The sequence below is a fragment of the Melospiza georgiana genome, chromosome 15, assembly GCF_028018845.1.
Source record: "Melospiza georgiana isolate bMelGeo1 chromosome 15, bMelGeo1.pri, whole genome shotgun sequence".
In the NCBI taxonomy this organism is placed as follows: Eukaryota; Metazoa; Chordata; class Aves; order Passeriformes; family Passerellidae; genus Melospiza; species Melospiza georgiana.
In genome coordinates this window covers 994,573-1,013,357 of record NC_080444.1, presented here as the reverse complement: position 1 = coordinate 1,013,357, position 18,785 = coordinate 994,573, and the positions used below count along the sequence as shown (strand labels likewise).

At 56.3% G+C, this 18,785-nt stretch overlaps 1 protein-coding gene across 3 annotated transcripts in view; it reads left to right on the top strand.

Moving 5' to 3' along the window:
- The window catches only part of ARHGAP26 (Rho GTPase activating protein 26), a 102,618-nt gene that overhangs the window by 15,210 nt on the left and 68,623 nt on the right, over nt 1-18,785 (top strand). For all 3 annotated transcript variants that reach the window (XM_058034798.1, XM_058034797.1, XM_058034799.1), the window contains exons 2-11: nt 1,385-1,480; nt 2,346-2,407; nt 2,707-2,778; nt 4,198-4,299; nt 6,817-6,927; nt 7,147-7,251; nt 7,827-7,956; nt 8,262-8,362; nt 10,226-10,320; nt 17,783-17,861. In XM_058034798.1, the coding sequence (XP_057890781.1) occupies nt 1,385-1,480; nt 2,346-2,407; nt 2,707-2,778; nt 4,198-4,299; nt 6,817-6,927; nt 7,147-7,251; nt 7,827-7,956; nt 8,262-8,362; nt 10,226-10,320; nt 17,783-17,861 (953 nt within the window). The remainder of the gene's footprint in view (nt 1-1,384; nt 1,481-2,345; nt 2,408-2,706; nt 2,779-4,197; nt 4,300-6,816; nt 6,928-7,146; nt 7,252-7,826; nt 7,957-8,261; nt 8,363-10,225; nt 10,321-17,782; nt 17,862-18,785) is intronic.

Here is an 18,785-nt window from a genome sequence, read left to right as displayed (position 1 = left end):
GGCTGTCAGTGCTGCTGGCTCCAGGGGCTTCCTGGCTTTGCTCTGGCTCCTGCCTGGTCCCAGAGCCCTGAGCTGCTCCTCACCCTCAGGTGGAGCAGAGGGTGACCCTGGAGAGGTGACTGTGGAGAAGGTGACATTGGAGAGGTCAGGACAGGCCTGTCCCTGGCTGGGGGAGCTCAGCCCCCCGGGTGTCCATCCATCCCTGTGCTGCAGGAGCCTCTCCAGCTCTGGGGTCCTGCCCAGGGCTGTCCCAGTGCCCTTTGCTCAGCCCTGTGCTGAGCTGGAGCAAACCCTCCCTGAATCCCTCTCCTCAGTCCTGCCCAGGAGCACTGGGGAAGCTTCCCCAAAAAACGTGTGTCCTGTTCCTGTGGGTGCCAGTGGAGGCTGCTGGCAGCTCCAGGCACAGGAAGGGGGTAAAAGCTGTAAATCCACGCTCGTTCCATCCTCCAGGGAGCAAAGTGCAAATCCTGCTATGTGTGAGCCCTCTCCTCCAAGAAGCCCCCTCTGTACTTTTCCACGGGGAAGGCTCCCAGGATTTCCCTGTCCCTGCCTGCCTTGGCTGGGTGATTTCCTGCTGCCTTAGGAAGCACTTGTGTGGAGGCAGCTGGGACTGAACCGGGCAGGATTAACCCCAGGCTGTCAGCAGCAATACTGGGAAAACAGCTTTGATGCTCGGAGAAAGTTGCCAGCTCCCTTATCCCATGGGGAAAGCAAAACACTGGGACTCTGCTGTGGTTATCTCTTGGCTGTGGTGCCTGACAGGAGGAAATGGCCTTTGCGGGCACACACATTTTCCACCAGTGCTGGGAAAGGGAAAAACCCTGGAGTTTTGGGTTTTGGGTGAAGAAATGCACTGGGGAGTGAGCACTGTGAGTTGCTCACACGGGCAGGGCTGCAGCCACACGGTGCCTTCGGTGGCCCCAGTTCTGTCTGTGTGTGCCAGGTTAACAGGGCTGGCCTGAAAAGCCAATCCTGGATGCGCTTGGGTCACTGTGAGTAAGAACTTAATAGGATGCAGATCTCAGAGGGAATCTGCAGCTGGGGAAGCACCAAAGCTCTGTGCTGCTGCCTTCCCTGATGCCAGGGGCATGGCAGAGGGGCCATCTCCTGGGGGCAGTGTCACCGTGTGTCACTGTGCCCCATGGCTCTGGCTCTGAGCTCTGGGGTGGCTCTTTGGCTATTCTGAAGCCATCTCCTGAAGGCTATTTTGGGGTGCTGAAGGGACCCCACAGAGCATCCCTGGGGTGGGTGCAGGAGGGCAGCGCTCTGGGGCTTCCCTGGGGCAGGGGTCCCTCTGTGGGTGTTTCCTGGCTGGGATCATGCCTGCGTGCTGCTGCTGGGGCCCTTTCCCGTTGGTGATGTCCCCGTGTCCCTGCTCCCACAGACCTGTCGGCCGCCAAGCGCAAGTTCGCCGATTCCCTCAACGAGTTCAAGTTCCGCTGCATCGGTGACGCTGAGACTGACGATGAGATCTGCATAGGTGAGTCCTGCTGCTCCTGGAGCCAGCCCCGAGCAGGGCACCGAGGGAATCGCACCAGCACACCCAGGGCATTGTCTGGGTGCCCTCTGGAAATGCCTTATTCCTCCTGGTTCCAGGAGCACAGCCTCCCCCAGGGAATCACCTGTTGCCTCTTGGCCTAAATCTGTCCCTGCCAGATGGGAAAGGGAGATGATTGCCTGTGTCTGAAAGCACCTCAGTTAGCTGGGTGCTTTGCACTGGAGAGGAGCCTCTGGAGGTGGTTGTGGCTGAGCACACTGTGAGGGGCTGTGCTCTGAAGCAGAGGAGCAGCAGAGTCACACCGGGGGGAATCAGCAGTGCTGAGCCTGGCAAGGCTCTCTGAGCTAAGCCTGGCTCTGCCTGAGCTTCTCCTGGCACAGGGCGGTGGCTTCAGCCTCTTCCCTCTCTCCTCCTGCCCCAGCTGAACTTTCAGAGCTTATTGTGCACATCGTCTGGAGCCAGGAGAGCAAAGAAGCTTTAGCCCTGATTTAACTTTGCTTGTTTATTGGTGCCCAGTCTCTCAGCAGAAATAGCTCCTCATCCAGGTCTCCCTGGTGCTGGGGAGCTGCCCCTGGTGTGCTGGGCATGGCTGGAGGCCAGTGCTTGCTGTGGGGCTGGTCGGTGACTTGGGCAGAGCAGGTTTGAGTGAGATGTGTCTGTCTGGAGGAGGAAGCCTGGTGCTGGGGATGCTCTGCTGCCAGCTGTAGGCAGCAGGAGCCTTTATAGGGAAAGAGCAAGGATAATAAAAACCCCAGCCTCCCCACCCAAAACACAGACAGACAAAACCCCTCTGTGCAGTTCCTTTCTGTGACAACTGAGTGTGAAATGCTGCCTGTGTCCCTTCCAGCCAAGTCCCTGCAGGAGTTTGCCACGGTGCTGCGGAACCTGGAGGACGAGCGGATGCGCATGGTACGGCCCAGCTGGCCTGGGAGCAGGGGTGGTGGCACCTGGGGCACTGTGGTGACAGTGGCTGCTGCCCTCGCTGGTGTGGAGCTGCAGGGGAGGGCAGAGAGAGGAAGGAGAGGGCGGCTTGGTGGGGAAACACTTGGAAAGCATCAGGAATGGAGTCTTGCTGTTGGAGAGCAGCCGAGCTGCTGCCGGGGGGTCACAGGTGTGCAGAGACAGAGGGGTGAAGCCTGGGGGTGTCTGGGCTGTGGGAGGGTTGCCCTGGAGCAGCAGAGCTGAGCTGTGCCTGTCTTTGCCCCCAGATCGAGAACGCCAGCGAGGTGCTGATCACGCCGCTGGAGAAGTTCCGCAAGGAGCAGATCGGGGCTGCCAAGGTAACCCGGGCACTGCCCCCGGGCTGGGCAGGAGCTGGCACTCTGCAGGGCGGGCTCGGGCATGGCAGGGGGCAGTGGCTGCTCTGGGATGGACACGGCGTGATCCAGCTCCTGGGAAATGCCTCAGTTCACCCACAGCCAAACAACTGCCCAGGGCAAAAACAGCATGCCAACCAAAGTGAGCTTGTTTCCTTACTCCAAGGAAGAATTAGGATTGTTTGGAGGGGCTCACACTCTCCCGAGTCCCCCAGGCTGCCCTCCCCAGCCCAAGGATGGCTGGGGGCTGCAGGGGAACCCGGACGCTGCTGGCAGGACGGGGAAGCGCCGCTGTGGCTGAGGGCAGCCGTGAGACAGCCTGGCCCCCCCTTCCTTTCCTGCCTTTGTTCTGAAATGAAAACCACTGTCTGTGGCTCCCCTGTTGTTATAACAACCTGCTGCTGCCTGCAAGCAGCTCATGCCAGCTCCCCGGGCTGCGTTTGCATGGCAGCAGTGCCCAGTGCAGCTGGAAACAAACACAGAAACCCAGAGAGGGTCCTGCAGAGCACACCTGCTTATAAACACAGAGAGGGGTCCTGCAGCACACACCTGCTTACCTGCCAACACAGAGAGGGTCCTGCAGCACACACCTGCTTACCTGCCAACACAGAGAGGGGTCCTGCAGCACACACCTGCTTACCTGCCAACACAGAGAGGGGTCCTGCAGCACACACCTGCTTATAAACACAGAGAGGAGTCCTGCAGAGCACACCTGCTTACCTGCAAACACAGAGAGGGGTCCTGCAGCACACACCTGCTTATAAACACAGAGAGGAGTCCTGCAGCACACACCTGCTTATAAACACAGAGAGGAGTCCTGCAGCACACACCTGCTTACCTGCAAACACAGAGAGGGGTCCTGCAGAACACACCTGCTTACCTGTAGCTGCTGGCATGGACTGAGGCCTGGTGTTGGGTGGGCCAGGCTGGCACAGGATGCAAAGGAAAGTGAAATTGGTGTCCTTAATGCTGCTGCCACAAAGAGCTGAGGTGCTGTGTCATTGTCCCACGTCACACAGAGGAGAAGCTCTTGTAAGTGGTGGTAGAGCTGGGATGTGGAATTGTGACCAGGTTCTGCTTAGAAAGCACTTTCCTCGCTCTGTTGCTTTTGGAGCTGGATCTGGATGTTTTACCAAGCCCTGGGCCCAGGAGCAGAGGAGGGGTTCCCTCAAGCCTTGGGGTTTGGCAGCACAAGCTGCTTTCCTGTAGCTGCTGATGCTGGCAGATAACAGCAGCCTCACCTGCTTCCAGCTGCTGCCCCCAGGTCCCAGCTCATGGTAGCTCCCACCTGGCACTGCCACCCTGCCCAGTGCCACAGGGCTGCTGTCACAGCTGCTCCGGGACCCTTGTGTTCAGGGTCACACTTCTTGTCCTGTTCTGTAGGATGCCAAAAAGAAATACGACAAGGAGACTGAGAAATACTGTGGTGTCCTAGAAAAGCACTTGAACTTGTCTTCCAAGAAGAAAGAATCCCAGCTTCAGGAGGTGAGAGCGACCTCTGAGTTTCCATGTCTGGCTGTGACTGTGGAGTGCTTTTTGAATGCCTCACACTGTTTATAACAATGGTTCTCCTGGCTGTAAACTAATTTTTTCCTTCATTCTGGCTGCGGGTGCTGGGTTTTCCCCTTTTCCTGTAATGAAAGGATATGGAGCTTTCTTGGTGAGTAAAACAGAGAGATCCCAAAATGGATAGCAATCAAAAAGGAGAGAGGGTTTATAATTAAAGAGTGTAACAGAAAGGAACTGGTTCTGCTGCAGGCTTCCCATGTGCCAGCACAAATCATGGCTGTCTGGTCTCCTTCTCTGCAAGTGGCTGCTCTGCTCTGTGCTCCAGGGGAGGAGGGAGCAGGCTTAGTGCCTTAAACCCTTTAGGAGCCCTCAGTGATTCAGGACGTGGTTAGCTGTGGTGACAAGTGCTCCCACTGAATGAGTATGCTGAGTTTTCAATCACTCCTTTCAAGTCTGGAATTCCTTGTGCTGGCCCAGGGTGGGTTGGTCCTGCAGGGTGTGTGTCCTTGCCCTGGGGCATGGTGCTGGTGTGCTGCCTGTCCCTTACCGGGGGCACTGCTGGGCTCCTGTACCTGGGTGGTGGGACCATGCCCAGCAGAGCAGAAACACCTGGGACACAGGTGGTCATCCTCCAGCAAATCAGGGCTGAGGAGGGCTCAGCATCTGGGCAGGTGTGCCTGCAAGCCAGCCTTGTCCTTGGGGTGTGTAGATAACAGCCATGTGTGTAAATAACAGCAGTGTGTCCCAGGGAATGGTGGCCTTTAAATGAGCCCTGGTTTAGTTTGTGTTTGAGATGCTGATATGGGGCAGGCAGTGGAAGGAGTTCTGGCTGGGCAGGGAAGGATCCACTCGTGGCTGTCAGAGGTGTGATCTGTGCCCTGGACAGAGCAAGGCCCTGGGGGCTGCCTGGAGGTGCCAGATGGGGTGCAGGTGGGATGCAGAGTGGGATGTGTGCGGGATTCAGTTTGGGATTCAGTTTGGTATTCGGTTCAAGATGTGTTTGGGATTCAGCACGGGATTCAGCACGGGATTCAGTTTGGGATTCAGCACGGGATGTGTGCAGGATCAGTTTGGGATTCAGCATGGGATGTGTGCGGGATCAGTTTGGGATTCAGCATGGGATGTGTGCGGGATCAGTTTGGGATTCAGCACGGGATGTGTGCGGGATCAGTTTGGGATTCAGCATGGGATGTGTGCGGGATCAGTTTGGGATTCTGTTCAGGATTCTGTTTGGGATGTGATTGAGATTCAGTTTGGAATTGAGCTGGGGATGTGTGCGGGGTAAGTCCGGGATTCAGTTTGGGATTCAGCACGGGATGTGTGCAGGATCAGTGCGGGATTCTGTTCAGGATTCAGCACAGGATGTGTGCAGGATTCAGCTGGGCTGTGTGCGGGTCAGTGCGGGATTCTGTGCGGGATTCAGCTCGGGATGTGTAGGGGATCAGCGCAGGATTCAGTTTGGGATTCAGTTTGGGAACTCTTTGGGATTCTGTTCGGGATTCAGCACAGGATGTGTGCGGGGTCAGTGTGGGATTCTGTTCGGGATTCAGCTGGGCTGTGTGCGGGGTCAGTGTGGGATTCTGTGCGGGATTCAGCTGGGCTGTGTGCGGGTCAGTGCGGGATTCAGCACAGGATGTGTGCGGGGTCAGTGCGGGATTCTGTGCGGGATTCAGCACAGGATGTGTGCGGGGTCAGTGTGGGATTCTGTGCGGGATTCAGCTGGGCTGTGTGCGGGTCAGTGCGGGATGCCGGGCCCGTGCCGGTGCGCTGGAGCAGCGCTGCCTGCTGGTGCCATCTGGTGCCATCTGGTGCCATCTGGTGGCATCTCCCACCCGGGCCTGGCTGGGGCCGCTGCCGGGCGGGCAGGAGGAGCCCGCTGGAAGCAGCTCCGGCTCAGGGGCCGCTCCTGTTCCCCCGTGCCAGGGAAGTGTCCGTGGTTTGTGTGGCTCAGACCCCCGAGGGAGGGCTTACCTTAGAAAGAGGATTCGGTGTGGAGCTGTGAACTGTGGATGTGGCATCCCTGGCGAGGGGAGTGCTCTCCAGAAAAGGGAGAGTTGCCTTTTCTTGTCAGGTTCACAGATTTCCAGAAAAGGGAGAGTTGCCTTTTCTTGTCAAGTTCACAGATTTCCAGAAAAGGGAGAGTTGCCTTTTCTTGTCAGGTTCACAGATTTCCAGAAAAGGGAGAGTTGCCTTTTCTTGTCAGGTTCACAGATTTCCAGAAAAGGGAGAGTTGCCTTTTCTTCTCAAGCTCACAGTGATTTCCGTTTTTCTCACCTCTGCTGCACGTTTTGTACCCAGCTGTTGGGGAGGTGAGAACACGAGTCACACACCCGTTTTCCTCAGCTGAAGGAAGAGCTTGCTGGTGTGGTCAGGTTTATGTGTGTTCCTGTGCCCCTGGGCTGGGGCTGGGTTTGCTGTTCCTGGGGGTGCTCCCATCAGAGCCTGCTGTGCCCTGGTGGCTCCTGAGCTCTGTTTCCTCTGCACCCCCTGCAGGCAGACAGCCAGGTGGACCTGGTTCGGCAGCACTTCTACGAGGTGTCCCTGGAATATGTCTTCAAGGTGCAGGAGGTCCAGGAGAGGAAGATGTTTGAGTTTGTGGAACCTGTAAGTGAGCTCTGAGTCCGGCTCAGCCTGCGCAAAGCTGGGGGCTGTGGTGAAACGGGGTCATGGGGAGCCCTCACCCCACAGCCCCTCTCACAGAGAGCCCACCAGGGAGCCCCTCCATCCCGGGGGGCTGCAGGGCCCCCTCCCCTCAGCGCTGGTGGCCCTGGGTGCAGCTCTGGCTCTGCACTGACCATCTCCATTTGCTTTTCCCCAATGCAGCTGCTGGCCTTTCTGCAGGGGCTCTTCACGTTCTACCACCACGGCTATGAGCTTGCAAAGGACTTCAGTGATTTCAAGACAGAGCTGACAATCAGCATCCAGAATGTGAGTGTGCCCACAGGGTGTCCCTGTGCCCTGTGCCCATTGCTGTCAGGGTCTCCAGAGCCACCTCACCTTCTGGTGTATTTAATCACAGAATCCCAGACTGGTTTGGGTTGGAAGGAACCTTAAAGCTCATTCAGTGCCGTGGCAGGGACACCTTCCCCTGTCCCAGGTGCTCCCAGCCCTGCCCAGCCTGGCCTTGGGCACTGCCAGGGATCCAGGGGCAGCCACAGATGCTCTGGGCACCCTTTGCCAGGGCCTGCCCACCCTCACAGGGAAGAATTTTTTCCTAATATCCAATCCAAATCTCTCCTCTTTGAGTTTAAATCCATTTCCCTTGTCCTATATTGACCCATGTCAAAAATCACTCTCCCTCTTTGTGTAAGCCCCCTTATAGTTCTGGCAGGCCTTGCCAATTGTTGTAATATTTTTTCTTTAGCTTAAATCCAGGCCCAGGAAGCAAACCTGCCCCGTGGCTGCCCCTGGGCTCCCCACAGGGCTGTAGTGCCCTAGCTATGTCCTGCAGAGCCAGGCTCAGGTCCCTGCACTGGAGAGCACATTCCTGTTTTAATTTGCAGACAAGAAACCGCTTTGAAGGAACAAGGTCAGAGGTTGAAGCTTTGATGAAGAAGATGAAGGAGAATCCCCACGAGCACAAAAACATCAGCCCCTACACCATGGAGGGCTATCTCTACGTGCAGGAGAAGCGTAGGTGCAGGGCTGGGGGCCTGGGGGTGCAGCCTGGGCAGGGGGACGGGGGCACAAAGGCTGATCCAGCAGGCACAGAGCCCTGGCAGTGGGCATGGGGCAGCCAGGGAGAATCCTGCCAGCATTCTGTTAGGTACAGGAGCCTGGCACGTGAAACGATGGTCAGACACAGCACGGTCTGATGGGAGGGTGCTGTAACTGTGCTGGGCATGGAGCCTGGCACGTGAAACGATGGTCAGACACAGCAGGGTCTGATGGGGGGCACTGGAACTGCTCTGGGCATGAACCCTGTGCTTGCTCTGCAGGTCACTTTGGGACTTCCTGGGTGAAGCATTACTGCACCTACCAGAGGGAATCCAAGCGCATCACCATGGTGCCCTTTGACCAGAAATCAGGAGGGAAAGGGGTGAGTGAGGGCTGGGAGCAGGAGGGAAAGGGGTGAGTGGGTGCTGGCTGGGAGCAGGGCTGTCCCAGTGCTCCAGGGCCGTGTCCCAGTGCTCCAGGGTGTATCCAGGGCCGTGTCCCAGTGCTCCCAGGGCTGTCCCAGTGCTCCCAGGGCTGTCCCAGTGCTCCCAGGGCTGTCCCAGTGCTCCCAGGGTGTATCCAGGGCCGTGTCCCAGTGCTCCAGGGCCGTGTCCCAGTGCTCCCAGGGCTGTCCCAGTGCTCCCAGGGCCGTGTCCCAGTGCTCCAGGGCCGTGTCCCAGTGCTCTCAGGGCTGTCCCAGTGCTCCAGGGCTGTCCCAGTGCTCCAGGGCCGTGTCCCAGTGCTCCCAGGGCTGTCCCAGTGCTCCAGGGCCCTGTTCCAGTGCTCCCAGGGCCGTGTCCCAGTGCTCCCAGGGTGTATCCAGGGCTGGCTTTGCTGCTCTGTGCAGCAGGAACAATAGGCCCCTGCACAGAGTTCCCAGCTGGGACAGTTTGCAAGCACAATCCCCTTGCTGGGGAGAGCCTGGGGCAGCTGGACAGGCTCCCACATGGCTTCCTGCTGGCACAGGGAGCCAGCTGTGGGCAGGGAAGCTTCTAAAATTAATTTCCTCTTGCCTTGGAGCATCTTCATTATAGCTCAGCATGAACATATCCCAGCCCTGTAATCAGCAGTGGCTGTGTACTGTGTTTTGTCTGGTCCCTTCCCTTCGCAGGGCTCTCCCAGCACCCAGGGCTGTGCAGGGCCAGGCTGAGCCCCTGTGCAGGGCTGTGCTTCACCTGTGGCTGGCACCACCCTGCCATGAGATGGTGCCCGTGCTGGGCTCCAGGGTCTGTCAGTGGTGACCACCATGCACATCTGGGCATGGAGCAGCCCTGGGGCTTGGGGCTGGGGATTCTGTGGGATGGGCAGGGCTGAGTGCCAGGGAGGGTTTGGGTGCCAGGAGATGAGTGGTGGTGGCTCTGGGGAAGAGTTAATGGATAGGAACCAGGGAGTCACCCTCCCTGGGGGCATTTAATGGATGTGTGGTTGTGGCACGTGAGGACATGGATCAGTGGTGGGCTTGGCTGTTCTGGGCAGCTTTCACACTCTGATCTTTGAGGTCTTTTCCAATCTAAGTGATTCTAAATGTGTTTCCTGGAAAAATGGTGATGTCAGGGAACAGGGTGGTCAGCCAAGGTGTCATCAGGAACAGCACAGGGAGCCCAGAAAAGTGTCTGTCTCCAGGAACTCCTTCAGAATTCATTTTCTCTTAAGTCACGAGTGGAATTTCACAGTTGCAGGAGCAGTGTGTGTGCTGGCAGGGGCTGAGGCAGGATTCCCTCCAGCAGAGGACAGCAGTGCTCACAGATCCTGAGCTCAGCCCTCTGGAAATCCAGTTCGGCTGGGATGCAGAGAGGCACTCGCGGGCTGGGAGAATGGTTTTGTCATTGCTTTGTTATACAATAAACATTTTAGGACGTGTTTGCTCCTGTTAGGAGTCCTCGTGTGCACAGTGCTGCCAAAAATGCAGCGTGGAGTGCAAACTGCCAGCAGGAGTGTGTTCAGCAATGGAAAATAAAGCTGATTTTGCCCATGGTCCAGCAGTACCTGCCCCATGAAGAATGGGTTGTGTGGTGCTTTATGCACAGACTGAATGGTGGGCATCCTGAAGGGAAGGCTCCTCATGAAAGGTTTTGGACTAAGTAAGGGTAAACAGACAAGTCCTCCTGTCAGAGATATAAATGGATGTTTTTAGCAGGGTGCTGTTGCCAGATCCCCCAGGTCTGAACCTGCTCATTGACAGCTGGGGACAGGCCTGTGGCTGCTGGTTGCTCTCAGCCTCAACTGAGATTTTGTCTCTTCTCAGGGGGAAGATGAAGCTGTCACCCTGAAATCCTGCACCCGGCGGAAAACAGACACCATTGAGAAGAGGTTCTGCTTTGATGTGGAGGCTGTGGATCGGTGGGTGCTGCCAGGAGCCTCCTGGGGCTGTGCTGGCCTGGGGAGGGAAGGGAAGAGCTGTGCTCCTGCTCCTTGTGCTCCTGTTCCTTGTGCTCTGTGCTCCTCGTGCTCCTGCTCCTTGTGCTCCTGCTCCTTGTGCTCCTGCTCCTTGTGCTCCTGTTCCTTGTGCTCCTTGTGCTCTGTGCTCCTTGTGCTCTGTGCTCCTTGTGCTCTGTGCTCCTTGTGCTCTGTGCTCCTTGTGCTCCTTGTGCTCTGTGCTCCTTGTGCTCCTGTTCCTTGTGCTCCTTGTGCTCCTGCTCCTTGTGCTCCTGCTCCTTGTGCTCCTGCTCCTTGTGCTCTGTGCTCCTTGTGCTCCTGCTCCTTGTGCTCTGTGCTCCTTGTGCTCTGTGCTCCTTGTGCTCCTGTTCCTTGTGCTCTGTGCTCCTTGTGCTCCTGCTCCTTGTGCTCTGTGCTCCTTGTGCTCTGTGCTCCTTGTGCTCCTGTTCCTTGTGCTCTGTGCTCCTTGTGCTCCTGTTCCTTGTGCTCTGTGCTCCTTGTGCTCTGTGCTCCTTGTGCTCCTGTTCCTTGTGCTCCTGTTCCTTGTGCTCTGTGCTCCTTGTGCTCCTGCTCCTTGTGCTCTGTGCTCCTTGTGCTCTGTGCTCCTTGTGCTCTGTGCTCCTTGTGCTCTGTGCTCCTTGTGCTCTGTGCTCCTTGTGCTCTGTGCTCCTTGTGCTCTGTGCTCCTTGTGCTCCTGTTCCTTGTGCTCCTGTTCCTTGTGCTCTGTGCTCCTTGTGCTCCTGCTCCTTGTGCTCTGTGCTCCTTGTGCTCCTGCTCCTTGTGCTCTGTGCTCCTTGTGCTCTGTGCTCCTTGTGCTCTGTGCTCCTTGTGCTCTGTGCTCCTTGTGCTCTGTGCTCCTTGTGCTCCTGCTCCTTGTGCTCCTGCTCCTTGTGCTCCTGCTCCTTGTGCTCCTGTTCCTTGTGCTCCTTGTGCTCCTTGTGCTCCTGCTCCTTGTGCTCCTTGTGCTCTGTGCTCCTTGTGCTCTGTGCTCCTGTTTCTTGTGCTCCTGTTCCTGTGCTCCTGCTCCTTGTGCTCCGTGCTCCTTGTGCTCTGTGCTCCTTGTGCTCCTGCTCCTTGTGCTCCTATTCCTGTGCTCCTGCTCCTTGTGCTCCTGTTCCTGTGCTCCTGCTCCTGGCTGTGGGACAGTTCCTGTGCAGTTCCTCTCTGTCAGTCACACCTCAGTGAGTGGAAAGCATTAATCCAAGGAGTCACACCTTTCCCAGCCAGGTGCTCTCCGTGTGTTGAGTCAGTGCTTTGGTTTACAAGCCTCTCTGACTCAAGTCTCTCTGGCTTTGAGGGTGTTTTAGCACTTCTGCAGCCTCTGGCCACACAAGGTGAGGGTTGCCAGCCTGGAGAAGGCTCTGTGGCTGTGCTGGAGGGGTGTGCTGCCTCTTCCAGCATTGGAACAGTGTCAGCTTTCCTGCTGGGCTGGCTGTTACTGGTTCATCATGGATGCTGATAATGGACTCTGGCTTGTGCCTCCTTCCATTCCTTTTTCCTGAAGAAGGAAAACACTTCAGCTGTGACTTACCCCACAGCAGCTGGACCAGAGGTGTGTGTGGGTTGGGTTCAGTCCCTGACAGCAGGAGTGGGAGCTGTACCATACCAGCTGGCATCACGCATGGCTTGCACTCACAAACAGGAAAGCCAGGCTGCTGTTGCTGTTCCAAGGGGAATCAGTCACTGCCTGTGGTCTCCTCACTGCAGGAGTTCCCTGCTCCAAAGGCACTCAGTGTGCTCTCCCAGCTGTGTGCCTGTCCAGCTCTCCTCCCATCTGCAGGAATTCCTGGAGGTCTCAGAAAAACCCAAGTTCATTGAAATCTGGGTGTTGGATGATGCTGGAATGGCCCCTGTCCAGCCTTGGGCAGCGTTTCGGTGCCAGCCCGTGGCAGGGAGGGTTGGGTGATGGAGCCCTGCCTGTGCTGGCTGAGGCTGGAGATAACCTGGGGCTGCCTCCCACTCTCTGGGGCTGTGCTTTTCTCCAGAAACCACCAGTGTTTCTGCTGACACAGAAATTTATTTTTTTGCTGTGCCCTGAGGATATTTTTTTATAATGTGAAAACCAAACAAAAAAGCGGGAGAAGGAGAGTGGAGCCTCAATAATTTTCTTTAGAGTGTTCAGAGGCAGCTGAAGCTTCCCTTGATGTTTGGAGCCTGCCAGGCATGGGATCAGGAGCTGCTCCAGAAACCTGCATGCTCCATGTAAATCATGGCAGTGGAGTAGCACAGGAAGGGGAAACCTGGGGAATTTCTCCTTTCATGTGCACGTTGCTGCTGCAGGGATTTGCCTGAGAGAGCAGGAGAGCAGGACACACCTGAAGGAAAAAGCTGTTTTTTCTCCAATATACAGGCAGCTCTGCATTCTATTGGTATCAGAATTTGTCATTAGATGTCTAAAATATTGGATAAACTTAAGAGGAAGAGGAAAGAAGTTTTGCTGTGCTGTGCCCAGCCTGTCTCGTGTCCCTGGGGCAGATCTGGGTCCTGCTGTCAGTGCAGGCTGTGCTGAGATCACCTCCATCCGCCCTGCCAGCTCCAGCCTTGGCTGTCCCACAGCTCCCAGGCAGCCTGGAGGTGGCAGCCTCGGCCTTGCTTCTCACACTGAACCACAGAAACTTTTGTCAGCCCTGCACTTTGGGAGCTCAGACAGCACAGGCTGAGGGCTGGAGCTCAGCAGGAACTCCCTAAATAGCACCAGCCAAGAGCTGTTCCTTCCTAGGTGTGAAAAGAAGTGTGTTTTTCTCCTGTAAAGATGATTCAGCACAACCAAGCTGAAAATCTGGAGCCTGGTCTGTTATTACAGCATTGCTTCCTTGTCTCAGCATCCCAGAATAGTTTCTGTTGGACCTTAGAACCCATCTCATCCCACCCCCTGCCATGGGCTGGGACACCTTGCACTAGGCCAGGTTGCTCCAGCCCCCATCCAGCCTGGCCTTGGCATTTACAAATGGCTGTCATGTTCAGTATAGCAAGTTAGAAGTGTTGTTACAGCAAAATTAACCCCAAATGGTGTTTTGGGTCTGCCTGAAATACACCCCCAGCGTGATGGACACTGTGTTTTACTGCTAATGCTCTTTTCTCATTAACTGAACTCGTTTGTAGTCTCTGCACATTAAATCAGGTTTGTAAACAAGGTGAGCAGGGATGTCAGGCAGTGTCTTACCCTGGGGAGGAGGAGGAGGAGGATCTCATTTGAGTGATGACAAAGGCTGTGTCATTTAGGATAATGTAGGTCATTGCTGTGGGCCAGAAGCAAACTGCTCTGAGTGCCAGCTGGCTTTTAGGGGAGCAGGAGCCCTTCAGATGCAGGGTTTGGTGTGTCAGGAGAGCAGTGAGCTCTGCAGGCACCACCATTGCCCTGTGGGTGCCCCCAGGGGGACTGGCACCACACCTGTATTTTGGGGGTCAATCTCCCCCTTAATTCCAGCTTTGCTCCCCAGCATTTTGGGGCACATTTTGGCTCCCCAGCATTTCTGGGGTCACACCTGGTTGCTGGTGCCAGGCCCGTGGCCATGGGCTCCTGTCAGGGCTGCTCTGCTCTGGGAACATCTCAGTGCTCTCAGCCCCTGTTATTAATGCACTCTTGTGTGTTTTCATCAGCAGTTTAGATTGTCTCGCTGTGATAAGCTGCTACAGCAGTTGGAAGTTCTTATCTGTTTCTATTGCTTTCCTTATTTGTTTGTTTTCCTGGAAGAAGGAAAAGCTATTGCAGTTTCTCATTTTCTCAGTGTGCTTAGTCACAGCTCCTTAAGGCCAGGCCATTTGTCACAAAAGCTGAGATATTGAGAAAATTCAAATTTCCTGTGTTGTCTCATATGGAAAAAGCTTCCATTTTTAGATTGTAGCATATTGAAAATATTCTTTCTTATTAAGTGTTTGCCATGTTCTGCTCTAGTCTCACCCTCCTACACTCACCCCATTTATAAATGGATTTCTTCTGATCCCAAAATGTCCCTTCCCCTCCCCGTGTCCCAGAAAAAGGCAGAGGGCTGTGGTGGGAAGTGTGGAGTGCAGGTGGAGGTGTGGGATGCAGCACCTGGGAGTGCACCAGCAGCTCCTTGCTGTGTTTGCCACAAGAGCTCAGGTCCAGGAGGGTGTCCTGCTGCCCTGGGGGCACGGCTGGGGTGGGCTGGCCCCACCTGGGCACAGGTACATCCTGTGCTGGGAGGAGGTGGGAGCTGCCCGCAGCAAAATCTGTATTTACTGTGTGTTATTTTATAAATAATTATCTGCATAAGTGACCCCCAGGATTCGGGGTTGTTTGTTGGGTGAAGGGACAAGGACAGATCAGTTTTGCTGCTCTTTTGGGAAAGGAGGGCAGAGCAGGGTTTTGCCATGGCTGTGAGAGGGGTTGGTCCTGAGGAGGCTCAGTGAGGATGGAGCTGTGTGCAGGCAGAATTTCCTAGTGCTGCTGAGGATGGAGCTGTGTTTCCAGCAGTGTTTCCTGCTGAGGATGGAGCTGTGTGTTCCCAGCAGTGTTTCCTGCTGAGGATGGAGCTGTGTTCCCAGCAGTGTTTCCTGGTTTTGGTGGGGATGGAGCTGTGTTTCCAGAAGGGTTGGTGAGGATGGAGCTGTGTTTCCTGGTTTTGGTGAGGATGGAGCTGTGTTTCCAGCTGTGTTTCCAGAAGGGTTGCTGAGGATGGAGCAGTGTTTCCAGCAGTGTTTCCAGCAGTGTTTCCTGGTTCTGGTGAGGATGGAGCAGTGTTTCCAGCAGTGTTTTCAGCAGTGTTTCCAGCAGTGTTTCCAGCAGTGTTTCCTGGTGAGGATGGAGCTGTGTTTCCAGCAGTGTTTCCAGCAGTGTTTCCTGGTGAGGATGGAGCAGTGTTTCCAGCAGTGTTTCCAGCAGTATTTCCAGCAGTGTTTCCTGGTGAGGATGGAGCTGTGTTTCCAGCAGTATTTCCAGCAGTGTTTCCTGCTGAGGATGGAGCAGTGTTTCCAGTGCTGGCAGAAGGCTGATCCAGTGCCAAACACCCGACCTGGCTGGGAGCACACAGAACCCCGTGGGCCTCAGCCACATCCATAATGGATGAGGCAGTAATGTGTGGGTGCATTTTAAATTTATCACAGCCAGGAAGATGGTTCTGCTCAGGAAAGTGATGCAATGGGTGCCCTGGCAAATAAACACTGGGGGAGGAAATGCAGGGCTATTTGCAATGGAAATTGGGTTTGATTCAGTTTCACAGCCCCTCCCCTCATGCTGTTAAAGAAGTTTGACTTTGAAGTGAAGCCCGAGGAGTTGTTATCTGCTCAGAGGCAGAACAAACATTTGCTGTTATCACCTCTCTGCCCTGTGCTGAGGGAAGCTGGCACTCCAGATACCAGCACTGCCACTCAGGCACCGTGCTCTGCTGGAGTCCAGTGCCCAGCATGCCATGAATGGAGGGCTTAAATTTCTCTATTTCTCTGGCTAAAGAGACAGAAATGCCAGTATTTCCTTTCCTGTGTGTCCCTAGCTCGGCTAGAGCCCTTCCAGGGCTTTCTGACTGAGGTGTCTGTGCCTTCAGCAGCAGCTTGGCTTAAAGTCAGCCCTAAGGCCTGGCTCAAGTGGCCACTGCAGCTCCCCAGGTACCCGGGACTGCTCTTGAGTCACTCTGTACCTGCACAACAAGGAGCTTTGTGCAGTGTTTTGAGCATATTTGCTGCTGGATGTGGAGCATTTTCCCTCGCAGATGAGGCGATGGTTAAGTGGTTTCCTCTTCCCTCCTAAGTGAGTAAACTTCCAAACCACTAAGCTGGTGAGTATTGACTGACTCACCAGTGGGATTAGCAGAGATCAAGCACATTATGTCTGGTTTTTGGACCTGGGCACAGCTTCCCCTGGTGGGACAGGGCTGAGCAGCCGTGTGCCTGCTGAGAGCTGGGCTGGCTGCATGGGGAGTGCAGTTAGGAGAAGGGTTAATCCTCGGTCCCTGCCCTGTGCGTGCCACACAGCAGCAGCCGAGGGGCCAAGCCCACCTCTTGAGAGCCCCTGTTAAAGTTTAATTTTCTTACAGGCTCTTATCAAGGACCAAAGGGCATCTGCAGAGCGTTGGTGCCGCTCACGTTTTCCGGCTGAACCAGCCTTGGGGAGTTCAAGTTAGAAATCAGCCCTCTGCCCACCTTTATCAGGTTTGGGGGTCGAGTACTGAGCAGAGCCTACGTGCTCAGTGCACACTCTGCAGGTGGCTGGCAGCTCCTGAGGTTTAATCTCCTTCCCTTCCCTCCTTCCCTGTGCCCTGCAGCACTGGAGCAGTGATCCCGTGTCCTTCCAGAGCCCCTGCTCTGCTGAGCCTGGGAGCAGCAGCACCAGACAGACACACGGACAGGTCTGTCTGTCTGGGAGCAGCCCTGGGTGGATGCAGACCAGCCCAAAGGCACAAGGCTGGGAGGAGCAGGCTTGGCCAGCTGAGCGTGTTGGGATCCAGGCTGCAGGATGGGCCGGGGTGTGGGGATGGAAACCCTGGGAGCTCACAGCCAAGCAGGGCACAGAGGGATGGCAGCCCTGGGCTGGGTCACAGCTCCCTCCCTCTGTGTCCCCACACCTGAGGCTGTGCAAACACTGTGTCTGGTCAAATCCACCCTCACCCTGCAGGTCACAGAGCAGGCAATGGAGCTTTGACTCCTTGCTGGAAAGGGGGGTCCAGGAGCAGGCACAGCATCCACTGAGGAGCATGGAGGTGGCGTTGGCCTCGGGCAAGGGCAGTGCCACTGCTGTCCCTGCTCCTGTGCCGTGTGTGCAGCACCCTGGCCTGTCCCTTCCCCTCTCATTACAGTAAATGAGCAGTCCCAGGGCTGCTTGTTCGAGGCTGGGTGGGCAGGGCAGCCCAGGGCTGTGGTGTGTGTGACAGTGCTGGGGGCAGGAGCAGCACCCTGGACACCCTGGGGCTCCTGCCCTGCTCCTGGAGGGGGACACGGGCCAGCATCGTGTCACTGCCACTGCTGTGTCCTGCAGCAGGGTATGGACAGGGCACAGCCATGAGGGCACAGCCATGAGGGCACAGGCGCCTCGGGGATGAAGCACTTGGCACAGCAGAAGGTCTCCTCTGTGAGCCTGGTGCTCGGGGTGCTGCTGAGACACGGGCTGGGATGTGTGGGGCTCTGCTTGCTTGCTTCCCTTCCTTGCCTACCTTCCTTGCCTTCTCCTGCCATTGCATGCACGTGCTCTACCCAGTGCAGGTGAGCTGGCTGGCCGGGGGCCAGAGGAGGAACTTGGCACCCAGCTCTCACACAAAACCACTGGAACGGTGTGCTGATTGTTGGAGATGCCCTCTGCTCCTTGCTGACCCTGGCCGGGACCTGCAGGGGTGTCCATGGCTTTTGTCCTCCTGTGCTGGGGCTTGCCTGGGAGGGAGCTTGTCCCACTTCCCTCTCCCTCTCATGAAACCTTCATCTGTGCCACCCTGCTCCCCATGCTGCAGTCCATTGACAGCGTCCCCTTTCTCCGCAGGCCCGGGGTCATCACCATGCAGGCGCTCTCGGAGGAGGACCGGCGGCTCTGGATGGAGGCCATGGACGGCCGGGAGCCGGTGAGCAGCCATTTTGGGGCACAAAGCTGAGAAAATCGTGGTGATCCCTCAGGAGCCTGGGCAGAGCGCTCCCTGCAGAGCCTGCCAGCCAGGCAGGGAGCTGTAACCGTGGGGCAGCCTCTGCCTCCTGCCAAGAGAATCCTTTAATCCCTTGGTTAAATATTTGAGGTAATACTGTATCTCCCGTGCTTGGATTGCTTGGAGGTGCGGTGGAGAGGAGGAGGGTAGGCTTGGCCAGCACAAACATGCTGCTCTGCCGTGCTGAAAGGAAAACATGGCAAAAAGAGCAGTGGAAGAAAGTGCGTTGCAGATTTGCAGGGCTTTTGGAGTCCCGCGGCTCCTTGGCAGCCGTTCCTGGGGCTGCCGGAGGATCGGAGCTCTCGTGTGAGCAGAGGAGCGCGGCCCCCGTTCCTCGTGTCTGCTCCTGCTGTGCCAAAGGCTTCCTCACCTCTGGAAGGGGTTCTGGACGTTTGCAGAAAGCTCGCTGTTGTTAGTTTTTATTTTGGAATGCATTTGCGAACCTCACTGCCGGCTTGAGGAGCGCTGGCTGGCTCTGAGCAGGTCCCTCAGGGGGCGCTGGGGTCGCGGTGTGGCACGTCCCAGCTTTGTGGGGTGACTCTCCTGTGGCATTTACAGCGCTGCTGAGCAGCCAGGACAGTCTGTGGCCTCTGTGCCTGTGGCCAACAGCGTTTTGGGATATGGAGAGAAGCCATGTGGAGAGCCAGAGCAGCCTGGGCTATTTGAGCAGGTTTGAGCAGACCCCCCCAGATCCTTGGAAAGGTTCTTGTTTGTCAGGAGAAATGTTCGTTGGAGCCAGGTGAGGCATGGGCACACGAGGCTGTTCTGAGTGCTGGACCTGGTCAGGCACTCGCTTTTGGAACGTGCAGCAGCTGGGAGAGCAGGAGGCTGCGTGTGGGAGGTGCT